We start from the raw sequence: 18,147 nt of genomic DNA, 5'->3' as shown, positions 1-18,147 counted from the left end.
CACTTATGGGGGATTCTGTTGTTATGGCACCTCAGGGACTCTACCAGTGGGTCATGGCACCTGCAAACCATAACCGAAAAATTCCCAATTACATGTATGGTATTTGTGCACTCAGAAGAAATTGCACAACAAACTGTGAGGTACATTTTTCCTATTAGCCCTTATAAAAATTAAAAACTTGGGGCTAAAACAACATTTTAGTGGTAAGAATGGAATTACTCTTTCTTCACCGCTCAATGGTATAAATTTCTGTGAGGCACATGTGGTATCAACATCCTCAGTGCACCCCTAGATGAATTATAAAAGCTTATAAAATGGGATTACTTAAGGTGGGTTCCGCTCGTGTGGCACCATCAAACCATTCCAGCAAAATCTGAACTCCAATATGGCACTTCTTCCCTTCTGAGCTTTGCACTGTAACTCAAAAGTAGTTTTCAACCACATATGGAGTATTGGTGTACTCAGGAGAAATTGCACAACAAATTGTACCATTCATTTTCTCCTATTCCTTTTGAAAATTAAAAATTTGGGGCCAAAGCAACATATTAATGGGAAAAATGGTAATTTTTCATTGACTCAGCCCAATTTTATACAGTTCTGTGAATCACCTAAGGGTTAAAAATGCGTACTACACCCATAGATGAATTCCTCGAAAGGTGTAGTTTCCAAAATGTGGTCGCTTGGGGGGCCATGTGGGGGTTCTGCTGTTTAGGCATGTCAGGGGCTCTTCAAATGTGACATGATATCTGCAATCTATTCCAGCCAAAATTGCACTCCAGAATTCAATTGGCGCTCCTTCCCTTCCGAGCCCTGCCGTGTGCCAAAACATTAGTTTTCCACCACATATGGGGTATCTGTGTATACAGGAAAAATTTCACAACATTTTCTCCTGTTATCCTTATGAAAATGCAAAATTTGGGATAAAGCAACATTTTTGTGGTAAAAAGTTACATTTTAATGTATTCCCCACATTGTTTTAATTCCTGTGAAGCACCTGAAGGGTTAATAAACTTCCTGAATGAGATTTTGAGCACTTTGAGTTGTGCAGTTTTTAAAATGGTGTCATTTTTGGGCATTTTCTGTCACATAGGCCCCTCAGTCACTTCAGATGTAATGGGGTCCCTACAAAAATTGGTTTTGTAAATTTTGTTGGAAAAATTAGAAATTGCTGATAAATTTTTAATATTTCTAACTTCCTAACAAAAACTGATGCTGATATAAAGTAGACATGTGGTAAAAGTTATTGATTAATTATTTTGTGTGAGCCAACTATCTGATTTAAGGGCATAAAAATTAAAAGTTTGAAAATTGCAAACTTTTCCCCAAAATTCAGATTCTTTTACAAATGCAAAAAAAATATTGACCTAAATTTACCACTAACATGAAGTACAATGTGTCACGATAAAACAGTCTCAGAATCAGTGGGATCCATTGAAGCGTTCCAGAGTAATTACCTCATAAATTGACATTGGTTAGATTTGTAAAATTTGGCCTGATCAGAAAGGTGAAAACAGGCTCGGTGGTGAAGGGGTTAATGTTTTTTGAATAAAATATCACCGACTTAAACACTAAATGTCAAATATTGTCATAAAGTTAAAACGTCACTTTTATTAAAGATATGTTAAAAAGAATAAATACAAAACGAACAACAATATAATATTATGGCCAATTACTGGTCACTCATCTACAAGGCAATAAGAAGGTATAAATACACCCTACAATTGATCTAATATGGCCCTACATTGCCACGTAAGTTGGCACCCTTCACCTGTGCAATGGCTTCCTCGCTCGGACGTTGACTCCCCCGTATCTGACCCTATAAGGCCCTACCAAGGGATGCAAGGTAGAAACAACACACAACAAAACATATTGTATAATACTATCCTATAATGGAAAGGTAATACTACTATAGGACTCAACATACCCCATATGGAAGGTTCATCACATGTGTACTATGCATAGCAATGTCAGGCAATATTACATCAAAATGGCTTGTCTGAAAGGAAACAGATAATTTCCCTACACCTGCGCAATGGCGCCTCCGCTCGGCCGTCGACTCTCCCTGTCTGACCCTGTAAGTCCCTGCAAAGGAAAAAGAAGTCAGAGAAAAGAGCAACCAATAGTACCAAAAGATAGATAAAGTTTGCTAATATCCTATAGTGGGGCAGGGGCAGACCACCATTGACTGAACCTATGTGGTCTGCAGCCTATCCCACTAAAAATCCACAAACGTATGAAATAAACAATATATGAAATGATGTTAATATACATACTCATTCAATTATAGGTGGTTAGAAACAATAGGGGGAGGTTAAACTTATACATAGGATCTTAAAAATAACCATGTTATTGGTGGGATGAAGTGCAATGCTTTATGGAGTTACAACTCCATAAAGTATTGCACTTGATCCCACCAATAATATTGTTATTTTTAAGATCCTTCAATATATGGGTGTACCTAATCCTAGTTTATCATTGTACTACTAACAACCTCCCTTTTAATATTTAGTGCAGATATAGGTCATATTAAGGTATTCATATAACTCATATATTGTAATCACACCAATAGCCAACTGATCTAGTCACACAGGCACATTAGTGCTAGTTCATAACACGAAGTGTGCATATCGCTCACATCAATAGCCCATTGATACAGGTGCTGCATAACACAGAGTATGCATATAGCTGGACGTGTTTCCCCTCCAATGGATTCATCAGGAGCGCATACTTCACATATAACAGAATGTATAAGAAATAGTGGACTTTACAAAAATCCTTTGTGATACATGGGAAACCCCTCAATTCACTAATAAATGGGAAAGAGAATTAAATATAACCTTTAATCCTGAGGAAGTCACATCAATCCTAAAGGGTGTACATTCCATCTCCCCTGAAATTAGATATCAAGAACTCAGCTATAAGATATTATCCAGGTGGTATAAAACCCCTGACGTCCTCCACAAAATCGATAAATCTTACCAAATTGCTGGAGATGCAACTCAGAACTTGGCACACCCTCCCATATTTGGTACCATTGCACCAAAATCATACCTTTTTGGGAAAAAAATCCAAAAACATATATATATATATATATATACAGTACAGACCAAAAGTTTGGACACCCTTTCTCATTTAAAGATTTTTCTGTATTTTCATGACTATGAAAATTGTACATTCACGCTGAAGGCATCAAAACTATGAATTCACACATGTGGAATTATATAATTAGCAAAAAAGTGTGAAACAACTGAAAATATGTCTTATATTCTAGGTTCTTCAAAGTAGCCACCTTTTGCTTTGATGACTGCTTTGCACACTCTTGGCATTCTCTTGATGAGCTTCAAGAGGTAGTCACCAGAAATGGTTTTCACTTCACAGGTGTGCCCTGTCAGGTTTAATAATTGGGATTTCTTGCCTTATAAATGGGGTTGGGACCATAAGTTGTGTTGTGCAGAAGTCTGGTGGATACACAGCTGATAGTCCTACTGAATAGACTGTTAGCTGCTTTTTCTTGCCATAATACAAATTCTAAGTAAAGAAAAACGAGTGGCGATCATTACTTTAAGAAATGAAGGTCAGTCAGTGTGAAAAATTGGGAAAGCTTTGAAAGTGTCCCCAAGTGCAGTTGCAAAAACCATCAAGCGCTACAAAGAAACTGGCTCACATGAGGACCGCTCCCGGAAAGGAAGACCAAGAGTCACCTCTGCTTCTGAGGATAAGTTTATCCGAGTCACCAGCCTCAGAAATCGCAGGTTAACAGCAGCTCAGATTAGAGACCAGGTCAATGCCACACAGAGTTCTAGCAGCAGACACATCTCTACAACAAGTGTTAAGAGGAGACTTTGTGCAGCAGGTCTTCATGGTAAAATAGCTGCTAGGAAACCACTGCTAAGGACAGGCAACAAGCAGAAGAGACAAGTTTGGGCTAAAGAACACAAGGAATTGACATTAGACCAGTGGAAATCTGTGCTTTGGTCTGATGAGTCCAAATTTGAGATCTTTGGTTCCAACCACCGTGTCTTTGTGCGACGCAGAAAAGGTGAACGGATGGACTCTACATGCCTGGTTCCCACCGTGAAGCATGGAGGAGGAGGTGTGATGGTGTGGGGGTGCTTGCTGGTGACACTGTTGAGGATTTATTAAAAATTGAAGGCATACTGAACAAGCATGGCTACCACAGCATCTTGCAGCGGCATGCTATTCCATCCGTTTGCGTTTAGTTGGACCATCATTTATTTTTCAACAGGACAATGACCCCAAACACACCTCCAGGCTGTGTAAGGGCTATTTGACCAAGATGGAGAGTGATGGGGTTCTACGCCAGATGACCTGGCCTCCACAGTCACCAGACCTGAACCCAATCGAGATGGTTTGGGGTGAGCTGGACCGCAGAGTGAAGGCAAAAGGGCCAACAAGTGCTAAGCATCTCTGGGAACTCCTTCAAGATTGTTGGAAGACCATTTCCGGTGACTACCTCTTGAAGCTCATCAAGAGAATGCCAAGAGTGTGCAAAGCAGTCATCAAAGCAAAAGGTCGCTACTTTGAAGAACCTAGAATATAAGACATATTTTCAGTTGTTTCACACTTTTTTGTTAAGTATATAATTCCACATATGTTAATTCATAGTTTTGATGCCTACAGTGTGAATGTACAATTTTCATAGTCCTGAAAATACAGAAAAATCTTTAAATGAGGTGTATCCAAACTTTTGGTCTGTACTATATACATATAGAAAAAGCTCTCAACACCTCCTCTGCTAATCTTATTTAACCTCCATTCCCAACACCAACCTATAAATATACGCTGTTTAATATCTCACCTTCTTAATATGGCTAAGAGCCTTGTTGCAAGACACTGGAATGATCCTGATCCCCCATCCTTATCAGAATGGATCAATGAATCAAATATCATATACACATTTGAAAAAATCCGCTTGACCTATTCCAAGCAGGATAAGCTCCTTGAACAATGGAAATTGTGGTACACCAAAATAGGATTATATTCTAAAGTACAGACCTTACACTAAAACTCACCTACTCTCTGCTCCACACAAAAAATAAATATTTATGCCATACATACAGTGGTGGCCAAAAGTATTGGCACCCCTGCAATTCTGTCAGATAATACTCAGTTTCTTCCTGAAAATGATTGCAATCACAAATTCTTTGGTATTATTATCTTCATTTAATTTGTCTTCAATGAAAAAACACAAAAAGAATTGTCCTAAAGCCAAATTGGATATAATTCCACACCAAACCTAAAAAAGGGGGTGGACAAAAGTATTGGCACTGTTTGAAAAATCATGTGATGCTTCTCTAATTCGTGTAATTAACATCACCTGTAACTTACCTGTGGCACCTAAGAGGTGTTGGCAATAACTAAATCACACTTGCAGCCAGTTAACATGGATTAAAGTTGACTCAACCTCTGTCCTGTGTTCTTGTGTGTACCACATTGAGCATGGAGAAAAGAAAGAAGACCAAAGAAATGTCTGAGGACTTGAGAAACCAAATTGTGAGGAAGCATGAGCAATCTCAAGGCTACAAGTCTATCTCCAAAGACCTGAATGTTCCTGTGTCTTCCGTGTGCAGTGTCATCAGGAAGTTTAAAGCCCATGGCACTGTGGCTAACCTCCCTAGATGTGGACGGAAAAGAAAAATTGACGAGAGATTTCAACGCAAGATTGTGTGGATGGTGGATAAAGAACCTCGACTAACATACAAACAAGTTCAAGCTGCCCTGCAGTCCGAGGGTACAACAGTGTCAACCCGTACTATCCGTTTGAATGAAAAGGGACTGTATGGTAGGATACCCAGGAAGACCCCACTTCTTACCCCGAGACATAAAAAAGCCAGGCTGGAGTTTGCCAAAACTTACCTGAGAAAGCCTAAAACGTCTTGGAAGAATGTTGTCTGGTCAGATGAGACAAAAGTAGAGCTTTTTGGGAAAAAGCATCAACATAGAGTGTACAGGAAAAAAAGAGGCATTCAAAGAAAAGAACACGGTCCCTACAGTCAAACATGGCGGAAGTTCCGTTTTGGGGTTGCTTTGCTGCCTCTGGCACTGGACTGCTTGACCGTGTGCATGGCATTATGAAGTCTGAAGACTACCAACAAATTTTGCAGCATAATGTAGGGCCCAGTGTGAGAAAGCTGGGTCTCCCTCAGAAGTCATGGGTCTTCCAGCAGGACAATGACCCAAAACACACTTCCAAGAGCACTATAAAATGGTTTGAGAGAAAGCACTGGAGACTTCTAAGGTGGCCAGCAATGAGTCCAGACCTGAATCCCATAGAACACCTGTGGAGAGATCTCAAAATGGCAGTTTGGAGAAGGCACCCTTCAAATATCAGGGACCTGGAGCAGTTTGCCAAAGAAGAATGGTCTACAATTTCAGCAGAGCATTGTAAGAAACTCATTGATGGTTACCGGAAGCGGTTGTTCGCAGTTATTTTGGCTAAAGGTTGTGCAACCAAGTATTAGGCTGAGGGTGCCAATACTTTTGTCCGGCCCATTTTTGGAGTTTTGTGTGAAATGATCAATAATTTGATTTTTGCTTCATTCTCTTTTGTGTTTTTTCCTTGCAAGCAAATTAAATGAAGATAATAAGACCAAAGAATTTGTGATTGCAATCATTTTCAGGAAGAAACTGAGTATTATCTGACAGAATTGCAGGGGTGCCAATACTTTTGGCTACCACTGTAATCACTTGTTAACAGACCTACCCTCGCAATTGTGTATATTTGCTAGTTCTCAACAGGACCCTCCTCCATAACCATCCCATTACCCTTCCCTCTGCCCAATCCCCACCCCTCCCTTTCGCTTTCCTCTCCCATCTTATCCCCATACTCTCCCAAGTTATTACTACCCCATGTACAGGGCCGGCTCCAGGTTTTTGTGGGCCCTGGGCTAAATAGTCTCAGTGGTCCCCTTTAACACATACCACGATTCATGATGCACAGATACCGCAGAGAAATATATATATATAGTAAAATGCCGAAGATTTCACTTCTTACATTACATGAGCGATATCCATTGTAAATTCCACAATAGCTCAGAAACCGGCGAATTCTCTCAACGCACAGTGCAGACCGGACAATATAGTCCTCCATACAGTATTATGGGCCCCATATAATGCTCCATACAGAATACTGGTCCCCAAATAACGCTCTGACAATATAGTCCTCCATACAGTATTATGGGCCCCATATAACGCTCCATACAGGATACTGGTCCCCATATAACGCTCCATACAGGATACTGGTCCCCATATAATGCTCCATAGAGGATACTGGCCCCCTTATAACACTCCATACAGAATACTGGCCCCCACGTAATGCCCCATGCAGGATGTCACCCCCCCTTATAATGTCCCATGCAGGATGTCACTTGTCCCCCCCCATATAATGCCCCATGCAGGATGTTACCCCCCTTCCCCATATAATGCCCCATGCAGGATGTCACTTGTTCTCCCCCCCATATAATACCCCATGCATGCGGTATGTCACCTCTTTCCACCCCCATATAATGCCCCATGCAGAATGTCACTTGTCCCCCCCCCCATATAATGCCCCATGCAGGATGTCACTTGTCCCCCCCCCTCCCATATAATGCCCCATTTTGGATGTCACTTGTCCCCCCCCATATAATGCCCCATGCAGGATGTCATTTGTCCCCCCTCCATATAATGCCCCATGCAGGATGTCACCCCCCTTCCCCATATAATGCCCCATGCAGGATGTCACTTGTTCCCCCCTCCCTCCCATATAATGCCCCATGCAGGATGTCACTTGCCCCCCCATATAATGCCCCATGCAGAATGTTATTTGCTCCCCCCCATATAATGCCCCATGCAGGATGTCACTTGTTCTCCCCCCCATATAATGCCCCATGCATGCAGTATGTCACTCCCCCCCCATATAATGCCCCATGCAGGATGTTACTTGTTCCCCCCCATATAATGCCCCATGCCTCCATACATATATAAAAAAAAATCAAATACTCACCTCACTTCTCACCTGCTGCCACTGCTCCAGACCCCTCACCCGTGCCAGCATCTTTCCGCTCTGCGCTGCCTGTGACGGCTCAGGAGAGAGCGTGGTGGTGTAAAGGCGTCACCGCTCCCTCTGACCTGAGACGTCACAGTGCAGCAGCCCAGGATGACACCAGAGCTGCTGCTCAGGCACGGGGAGAGGTAAGTATTGTGCCGGGGCTCTGAGCAAGCGGGAGGGAGCGGGCGCTGACCATGGCACCTCACCGCTCACGGGTCCCATAGCACGCCGGGATGCCCGACGGCGAGCCCCCCCCGCCTCCTCAGGGCCTTGGCACTTGCCCGGGTTCTGACGCCGGCCCTGCCCGTGTATAAAATGAATGTTGATATTCTTTCATGTGATTGCGTTTAAATGTTAATATCTAAGTTTTTGTTCTACCTTGCAATATTCATAAATAAAGAATTTGCAAAAAAATAGTGGACTTAGCTTAAATGTTCCATGTATGGAGGAGCAAGTGAAGGGGTCCATGAAAAAGGCTTCCATGTGCTGTCCGTTCTTCACAAACTATTGGGAAACCAATGACTAATGAGCTTGGGAAACCTCCATCCGCTTTTTTTTTTCTCATACAAGAAAAACAGAGAACACGCAGATGGTAAAAATGTACACACTGTCCAAAAAACGGATGAAAATCCAACCCAGCATACTGGTGTAAATCAGCCTGTTATTTTCCCGTGCAAAAAAACTGATGTAAATTCACCTTTACGTCACTCTCTTTTTGTCAGTTTGGCAAACTGAAGTTTTGAGAAAAGCTACATTTATAGTTATAGCTCACTCAGATGTCTGCATTTTGCTTACGAGTGCTATCCATGATTTTCACTATTAACACTTGTGCCCATATGTGTAGCTGCTCCCATGCCTCATTTTTCTTGCCGACCAAATGGTTTGCATGGAAACTCGTCCATGTTTAATTCTCTTAGTGGACTAACTCTCCAATGCAAATCTATGAGTTTGTTTGATAGGAGAAACTTCAGAATACTTCTCCTGCATAAAAAAAAAAAAACGAATGAAAATCTTATGGTAAAATCGGACGCAGTAACCAAACACTTAAAATCTGTTCCAAAACACTGCTAAAAATCTGATCACAAAAAACTGATGAAAATCTGGTTTAAAACACTGATGAAAATCACTGCGTTTTTTGCATACGAGAAAAATAATGGACATTGTTATAAGACCTTAACTCTGTATGTTGCCTAAATAAGTGTCTGTAGCATTAAGGGTTATGCTATAAGGTTATCTGTATTGTGCAGACTATTACAGAGGACGGCAATACCAAAAATGCATATTTATTATGTTCTACTATTTTTGCACAATAAAACCACATTTTGCTAAAAATCAGCAGTTTTTTGTATTGTTGCATTCTAAGAGCCTTAACCACTTCGCACCAGAGCCTGTTTTTGCCTTCGTGACCGGGCCAATTTTTTCAATTCTGACCACTGTCACTTTATGAAGTAATTACTCTGGAACGCTTCAACGGATTCCCCTGATTCTGAGATTGTTTTTTCGTGACATATTGTACTTCATGATAGTGGTAAAATTTCTTTGATATCACTTGCTTTTATTTGTGAAAAAATCGGAAATTTGGCGAAAATTTGGAAAATTTTGCAATTTTCAAACTTTGAATTTTCATGCCCTTAAATCAGAGAGATATGTCACACAAAATAGTTAATAAATAACATTTCCCACATGTCTACTTTACATCAGCACAATTTTGTAACCAAAATTTTTTTTTTTTTTTTTACAAAAACATTTTTTTAGGGACCATATCATATTTGAAGTCACTTTGAGGGGTCTTTATGACAGAAAATACCCAAAAGTGACACCATTCTAAAAACTGCACCCCTCAAGGTGCTCAAAACCACATTCAAGAACTTTATTAACCCTTCAGGTGCTTCACAGGAATTTTTGGAATGTGGAAGAAAAAAAATAACATTTAACTTTTTTCACAAAAATGTTACTTTAGACCCAATTTTTTTTATTTTCACAGGGGTAACAGGAAAAAATTGACCCCAAAATTTTTTGTGCAATTTCTCTTGAGCACGCTGATACCTCATATGTGAGGGAAAACCACTGTTTGGGCGCACAGCAGGGCTCGGAAGGGAAGGAGCGCCATTAGAATTTTTGAATGTAAAATTTGTCTGAATAATTAGCAGACGCCATGTTGCATTTGGGGAGCCCCTGATGTGCCTAAACAGTGGAAACCCCCCACAAGTGACACCATTTTGGAAACTAGACCCCTTAGGGAACTTATCTAGATGTGTGGTGAGCACCTTGAACCCCCAGCTGCTTCACAGAAGTTTATAATATTGAGCCATAAAAATAAAATTTTCACATTTTTCCCACAAAAAATGTTTTTCATTCCCTAATTTTGCATTATCATAAGGGTAACAGGATAAATTGCACCATGAAATTTGTTGTACAATTTCTCCTGAGTACGCTGATACCCCATATGTGGGGGAAAACCACTGCTTTGGTGTACGGCAGGGTTCGGAAGAGAAAGGAGCGCTATGTTGGCTGGGATAGGCAGCAGACACCATGTCACATTTGAAGAGTCGCTGACATGCCAAAACAGCAGAAACCTCCACAAATGATCCCATTTTGTAAACTAAACCTCTCAAGGAATTAATCTAGGGAAGTAGTGAGTATTTTTTATTTTTTAAATTTATACCATTGGGCAGTGAAAAAAGCATAATTATATTTTTACCACAAAAAAATGTTTTACCCTCAGATTTTACATTTTCACAGAGGGCAATGGGTAAAAATGGTGCCGAAATGTGTCACTCAATTTCTTCTAAAAGTGTCAATACCCCGTATGTGGCTGTATCGTACCACTCAGCCATACGACGAGATCTGGGGGGGACAGAGCGCTATTTGACAATTGGAGAACAAATTATTGTAGAATAGGCATTTGGATTTGGGAGCACAACATTTTCTGAATTTCTTTTGGGGGGGCAAGGGCCATTTCGCTTTTCCAGAGCCTTTCTGCTACCAGTAACTTGAAAGTCCCTTATATTTTTAACAGATGACGGACCTGAGTGGGGACTAGCCTTTTTTGAGGACTGAGTTGAAGCTTTTATTGGGAACATTTTACGTAACATTTATCCGGCGCTCTAGGCTGAGCACTTACATCGGGGTTTCCATCTAAATTTCCAAGTGATGTAATTCAGATGAAACCCCTGCGGGATCCATTCACTGCAATGAGGCAGCAGAGTTACTCTGGACTCCGTCTGGCCTCTGTTTAGCGGTGTCCTTTTTTTTTCAGAAGTGCACAAAACTGTGGCCAACCGCACTTTTATGCACGCCTAAAACAAATGACACCGTGGGATCACAGGCCAGACGGCATTCACAGTGGCCTATATCTGCCTCATTACAGGGAATCTTCCGTCATGGGTTCCGGCTGAATCACGTATTTCAGAGATTTACACGGAAACTCTGGCGTAAGTGCTCAGCGCAGAGCGCAGGATAAATGTGTGCCGAACCATACTGCGATCTTTGGGAGACATAATAAATCTGTAGTAGGTGAACAATTGGTTTTATTTTTTTTTTTACGCCGTTCCTAGTGTGATATAACTGATTAGATTACTTTCTTCTTCGGGTCGGTGCGATTACAGATGCCAGATTTATATCGGGTTTTTATGACTGACAGCTGTCACACACTAAGAGACGCTTTTTTTTTGCAAAATCTAGTATTTGCATCGCCATATTTTGAGAGCTATAATTTTTCCATATTTCGGCCGACAGAGTCATGTGACGGCTTGTTTTTTGCGGGACGAGTTGACATTTTTATTGGTACCATTTTTGGGTACGTGACATTTTTTGATTGCTTTCTATTCCGTTTTTTGGGAGGTAAAATTAACAAAAACCAACAATTCAGGAATTGCTTTTTGAGGTTTTTTTTTATGCCGTTCTGCGTGTGGTAAAAGTGATCAGGCAGCGTTATTCTTCGGGTCAGTACGTTTACAGCGATACTACACTTACTGTATATTTTTTTATGTTTTGGCGCTTTTACACAATAAAACAATTTTATAGAAAAAATATTATTTTTGCATTGCTTTATTCTGAGTGCTATAACTTTTTTATTTTTCGGCTGATGGAGCTATATGGCGGCTTTTTTTTTGCAGAACAAGATGACGTTTTCAGCGGTACCATTTTTATTTCCATTTTGCTTTTTGATCGCATTTTTTTCCACTTTTTGTTTGGCGATATGAGGAAAAAGCATAGTTTTTTGCTCCGTTTTTTATTTTTATTACGGTGTGCACAGAAGGAGTTAATTAGTGTGACAGTTTTATAGCTCGGGTTGTTTCGGACGCGGCAATACCAAATATGTGTACTTTTTTTATTTTTGCTTAAATATACGGATTTATCGGTTTAATATTTTATTTATTTATTTTAATTTATTTTGTTTTGTTTTTTTAACAGTTTCAAAACATTTTATTTTACTTTTTTTTACATTTTTTACTTCGTCCCTGTATGGGACATTAATTTTTATTTTTCTGATCCCTGATCTCATGTAATATAATAGACATATATTACATTACATGAGATCTTCACTGACTGTTTCACAGTCAGCGTCTCCTGCCAGGCTTCAGCTGTAGACTGCAGGCTGAGCCAGCCTGGACACCATATATGGCAGAGCTGGAGGCAGTCATGTGACCTCCAACTGCCATAGCAACCCAAGGTCCTGGAAGGTATCAGGGGTCGTCGGAGAGGTAAGTGGACGACCCCCTCTCCTCTTGCTGTCTTCTATATGCCGCGATCACTATAGATTGCGGCATATAGAAGACAGCAAAGGGTTAACATCACTGGGACCTGATCCAATCAGGTCCCGATGATGTTCCCTGTCAGAGCTATCGCTCTGCACCGCTCCTGCAGCGCTTGCTGGACCCTGGGGGTCCTGAGCGCTGCGGGACCACCCACCGTTTTTAAACGTCCGCGCTGCACAGAGCCCAGGCAGCGCGGACGTTTATCTACAGTGGGCGGTCGGGAAGCGGTTAAAGGGGTATTCCCATCTCCAAGATCCTATCCCAATATGTAGTAGGTGTAATAATAGTAATATTAGCAATTACCTCCAATTAGAAATGTAGTATAGTATTTTTGATTCGCTATCTCTCTTTCCTCATGTGCAGGCATCGCAGGACCTTAGGTATCCATGGTTACGTCCACTGATAAAGTCACAGTTAGTTAGCTAGTTGCTAGTGGTCGTAACCGTGGATACCTAAGGTCCTGCGATGCCTGCACATGAGGAAAGAGAGCTAGAGAATCAAAAATACTATACTACATTTCTAATCTATATATATAATCGTCTTATCCCGTCTGTCTGTCTGTCCAGGAAATCCCGCGTCGCTCATTGGTCCGGCAGCGGCCAATCAGCGACGCGGGATTTCAGAAAAAAGATGGCGGCCTTTAGCGGCTCATCTACGGGACGGAGATGCAGCCGGGAGATGACCGGCGCGAGGCGCTCATCTCCCGGCCGGTAGCAGCTGAAAGACCTCGACCGCCGGCGCCGCTGACCTCCATGCGGAAGGGAGGACCGGGGAGCGGCGCTGCGGGTCGGGATACTTCTGCTGCGAGCAGCCGCTCATCTCCCGGCTTCTCGCAGCGGAAGTAGCCGCACAGGCAGCGGCGCTGACATCCATGCGGCTAGGGTGTCAACGGAGGACCGGGGAGCGGCGCTGCAGGTCGGGATACTTCTGCTGCGAGCAGTCGCTCATCTCCCGGCTTCTCGCAGCGGAAGTAGCCGCACAGGCAGCGACGCTCCCCGATCCTCAACGATACGATTCCGCTCCCCGGTCCTCACCAATACGATTCGCTGATTGGTCGCGGCCGGAGACCGATCAGTGATCTTGGCGCAAAAGTTAAACACCGCTGTGCTGATCGGTCGCGGCCGCTGCCCGCGAACCAATCACCAATTTGGGCGCCACATTTAAATAGCGACCGCGACCAATCACCGATCTTGGCGCCATATTTAAACACTGCTGTGCTGATTGGTCGCGGACGCTGCCTGCGACCAATCAGTGATCTTGGAGCCACATTTAAACACTGATGTGCTGATTGGTCGCGGACGCTGCCCGCGACCAATCTGCGATCTTGCCGACAAATTTAAACACTGCTGTGCTGATTGGTCGCGGCCGCCAGTCGCGACAAATCAGCGAGATTGGCGCCAAATTTAAACACCGCTCTGCTGATTGGTCGCGGCCGCCAGCCGCGACAAATCAGCGAGATTGGCGCCAAGTTTAAACAACGCTCTGCTGATTGGTCGCGGCCGCCGGCCACGACCAATCAGCGAGATTGGCGCCAAATTTAAACACCGCTCTGCTGATTGGTGGTGGCCACCAGCCGCAACTAATCTGCATTATTGCCGCCAAATTTAAACACTGCTTAGCTGATTGGTCGCGGATTGTTTGCGGCCGGCGACCGCGACCAATCAGCGATATTGGCGCCAAATTTAAACACCGCTCTCCTGATTGGTCGTAGCTGGCGGTCGCGACCAATCAGGAGAGCGGTGTTTAAATTTGGCGCCAATATCGCTGATTGGTCGCGGTCGCCGGCCGCAAACAATCAGCGAGATTGGCGCCAAATTTAAACAACACTCTGCTGATTGGTCGCTGCCAGCCGACCGCGACCAATCAGCATTATTGGCGCCAAATTTAAACACACTCTCCAGTCCCCACTAACACGGTTCGCTGATTGGTCGCGGCCGCCGCCCGCAAACAAACAACAGTATTGGCGCCAAATTTAAACCCCGCTCTGCTGATTGGTCGTGGTCGCCGAACGCGACCAATCAGCATTATTGGCGCCAAATTTAAACACCGCTTTGCTTATTGGTCGCGGTGGCCGGCCGCGACCAAGCAGCATTATTGGCGCCTAATTTAAACACCGCTTTGCTGATTGGTCACGGCTGTGACCAATCACCATTATTGGCGCCAAATTTAAACCCCGCTCTGCTGATTGGTCGCGTTCGCTGGCAGCGACCAATCAGCATTATTGGCGCCAAATTTAAACACCGCTCTGCTGATTGCACCCGGTCGGCCGCATACATATCCTAGAATACCCGATGCGTTAGAATCGGGCCACCATCTAGTTGGAGATATTTGCTAATATTACTATTATTACACCTACTACATATTGGGATAGGATCTTGGAGATGGGAATATGCCTTTAAGTATTTTATTTTTCTTTTACTGTAGCTTTATCAAGGCTTGTTTCTTTTGATGGACAACGTAGTAGTTTTCATTGGCATCATTATTGGGTACATAGAACGTATTTATTTTTTTGGTGGGAGAATGAACAAAAGAAAACAACAATTTTGCCGCTCACTGTTTTCATTAATTTATTAACCTTTTTTTTTTTTTTTTACTGTGCAGGATAAGTTTCACCGTACTTTTGTTATGATCATTGCAATAGCAGTTATTTCCCCCACCTCCCTGAATAAAGTTGTTTGTTTTTATCTATTTTAATATGTTTTTTACACTACATTTATCTTTTATTCCTTTATTATTTTTTTTTTGCCCCACTAGGAGACTTGATCTTGGGGTCGTTTGGTCACTTTATTAGTTGTTCATCTTGGCTCCTTAAACTGGTTCCAATTTAGCCAACAAGGTCCATCTGGACTAGAGCATCATGAGCAATTTGTTTTTAGCACAGGGCAGAAGTAAGGAAAATGAGTATGAACCGCAAATAGTAGGAGGATTGGTTATTTTTATATACCTCTATTAAATTGTGCGATAATGTTTTATGCTCTATTCATACTTCCTCTTTTTTTTACACTTTGGTAATTAAACTGGAAGTTTTCCCAACATGTCCACTAGTCTCCAAGCACTTAGCTTTTATGCTTTGAAATACTTTTTAATCTGCTGTATAGGAATGTGTTGGCTGCTACGCTATCCTAGGAGGATGGCCACGTTAAACACTATACAGTTGTGCTCAAAAGTTTACATACCCCAGCAGAATTTTTCCTTTCTTGGCCTTGTTTCAGAGAATATGAATGATAACAAAAAGACTTTTTCTCCACTCATGGGTATTGGTTGGGTGAAGCCATTTATTGTCAAACTACTGTGTTTTCTCTTTTTAAATCTCAACCAAAATGACAACCAAAAACATCCAAATGACCCTGATCAAAAGTTCACATACCCTGGTGATTTTGGCCTGATAACATGCACAGAATTTGACACAAATGGGTTTGAATGGTTACTGAAGTTAACATCCTCACCTGTGACCTGTTTGCTTGTAATCAATATGTGTGCATAAAAGCTGAGTGAGTTTCTGGGATCCTGACAGACTCTTGCATCTTTCATCCAGCCACTGACGTTTCTGGATTGTGAGTCATGTGGAAAGCAAAAGAATTGTCAACGGATCTACGGGAAAAGGTAGTTGAGCTGTATAACACAGGAAAGGGATACAAAAAAATATCCAAGGAATTGATAATGCCAGTCAGCAGCGTTCAAATTGTGATTAACAAATGGAAAATCAGGGGCTCTGTAAAAACCAAAGCATGGTCAGGTAGACCAACAAAAATTTCGGCCACAACTGCCAGGAAAATTGTTCGGAATGCAAAGAAAAAACCCACAAATAACATCAGCTGAAATTCAGGACTCTGTGAAAACTAGCGGCGTGGCTGTTTCAAGATGTACAGTAAGGAGGCACTTGAAGAAAAATGGGCTGCAGTTGAAGGAAATATGAATGCAGCACGTTATCAGCAAATACTGGAGGCAAATTTGCACTCATCAGTCCGGAAGCTGCACATGGGACGTAGTTGGACTTTCCAACATGACAACAATCCAAAACACAAGGCCAAGTCGACCTGTCATTGGCTACAGCAGAACAAAGTGAAGGTTCTGGAGTGGCTATCTCAGTCTCCTGACCTCAATATCATTGAGCCACTCTGGGGAGTTCTCAAGCGCGCAGTTCATGCTAGACAGTCCAGGAATTTACAGGAACTGGAGGCTTTTTGCCAAGAAGAATGGGCAGTTTTACCATCTGAGAAAATAAAGAACCTCATCCACAACTACCACAAAACACTTCAAGCTGTCATTGATGTTAGAGGGGGCAATACACTGTATTAAGAACTGGAGTATGTGAACTTTTGATCAGAGTCATTTGGATGTTTTTGGTTGTCATTAAGATTTAAAAAGAGAAAACACAGTAGTTTGACAATAAATGGCTTCACCCAACCAATAACCATGAGTGGAGAAAAAGTTTTTTGTTATCACTCATATTCTCTGAAACAAGGAAACAAGGCCAAGAAAGGAAAAATTCTGCCGGGGTATGTAAACTTTTGAGCACAACTGTACTTCACCATGGTTCTTTTTATATAGATATAGGCTTACAGAGGTTTCTGTCGGAGGCATACTTTCTGGAATACTAGTGATGTATGTCACCAACTGAAACATATAGAAAGTGCAATCAATGCCTCAGAAAATTATATTGCTGAAAAGTAAAATGTATAGAAATTATGTTTATCATGTGCTATCATCGTATGGACCATACTCAAAAGATGCACCACTTCTCTTCATTATCATTGTTCTTAGCAGTTTTTACATGGCTTGTTAAATGGCAGGACATTGTATGACTGTAGAAGTATAAAAACTGTACGTTCTTTCAGGATTTTGCAGGCGAGGGTCTGCGGACATTGGCCCTAGCTTACAAAGATCTCACTGAAGATTACTTCTCGTGGTGGCTGAAGATCCATCATGAGGCCAGCACTGCTCTGGACAACCGAGAGGAGCGGCTGGCAGCTGCATATGAACAAATAGAAAGTGATATGACGGTATGTTCTTAATTCACCATTCTGATTGTTTATACAGGTTAATGTAAATGAACATGAATAGTTTATATACTAGGTTGATTTAGTTAATGAAAAAATACACATATTCAAAAAACAAGAACCCTAATATAAGCACAGAGCAGTCGGAGGCAATGAGTCACTATGTTAATGGAGAGTGTTCGGGTGTAGACACAATAACTGAAAAACCTAGTAATTAATAACTAGTTTAAATGTGCGACATATGCTGCCTCCACTATTTATAGATGCACAGCCCTCATTTAGGGAGCTTTATCAGAAGTAGTGTAAGGAAATGGCTTTAACCCCTTTAAGACAGGTG

The 18,147-nt window shown here is 42.0% G+C and overlaps 1 protein-coding gene across 1 annotated transcript in view; it reads left to right on the top strand.

Moving 5' to 3' along the window:
* ATP8B4 (ATPase phospholipid transporting 8B4 (putative)) overlaps positions 1-18,147 on the top strand; it is a 336,358-nt gene that overhangs the window by 253,055 nt on the left and 65,156 nt on the right. The window contains 1 exon segment of the mRNA XM_073653088.1: positions 17,649-17,813. Coding sequence (XP_073509189.1) covers positions 17,649-17,813 — 165 coding nt within the window.

The sequence above is a fragment of the Phyllobates terribilis genome, unplaced genomic scaffold (genome assembly GCF_046119375.1).
Source record: "Phyllobates terribilis strain yellow unplaced genomic scaffold, ASM4611937v1 Scaffold_11__3_contigs__length_659146591, whole genome shotgun sequence".
In the NCBI taxonomy this organism is placed as follows: Eukaryota; Metazoa; Chordata; class Amphibia; order Anura; family Dendrobatidae; genus Phyllobates; species Phyllobates terribilis.
Note: the sequence above shows the minus strand (reverse complement) of the source record. Positions and strands in the feature narration are given on the sequence as shown.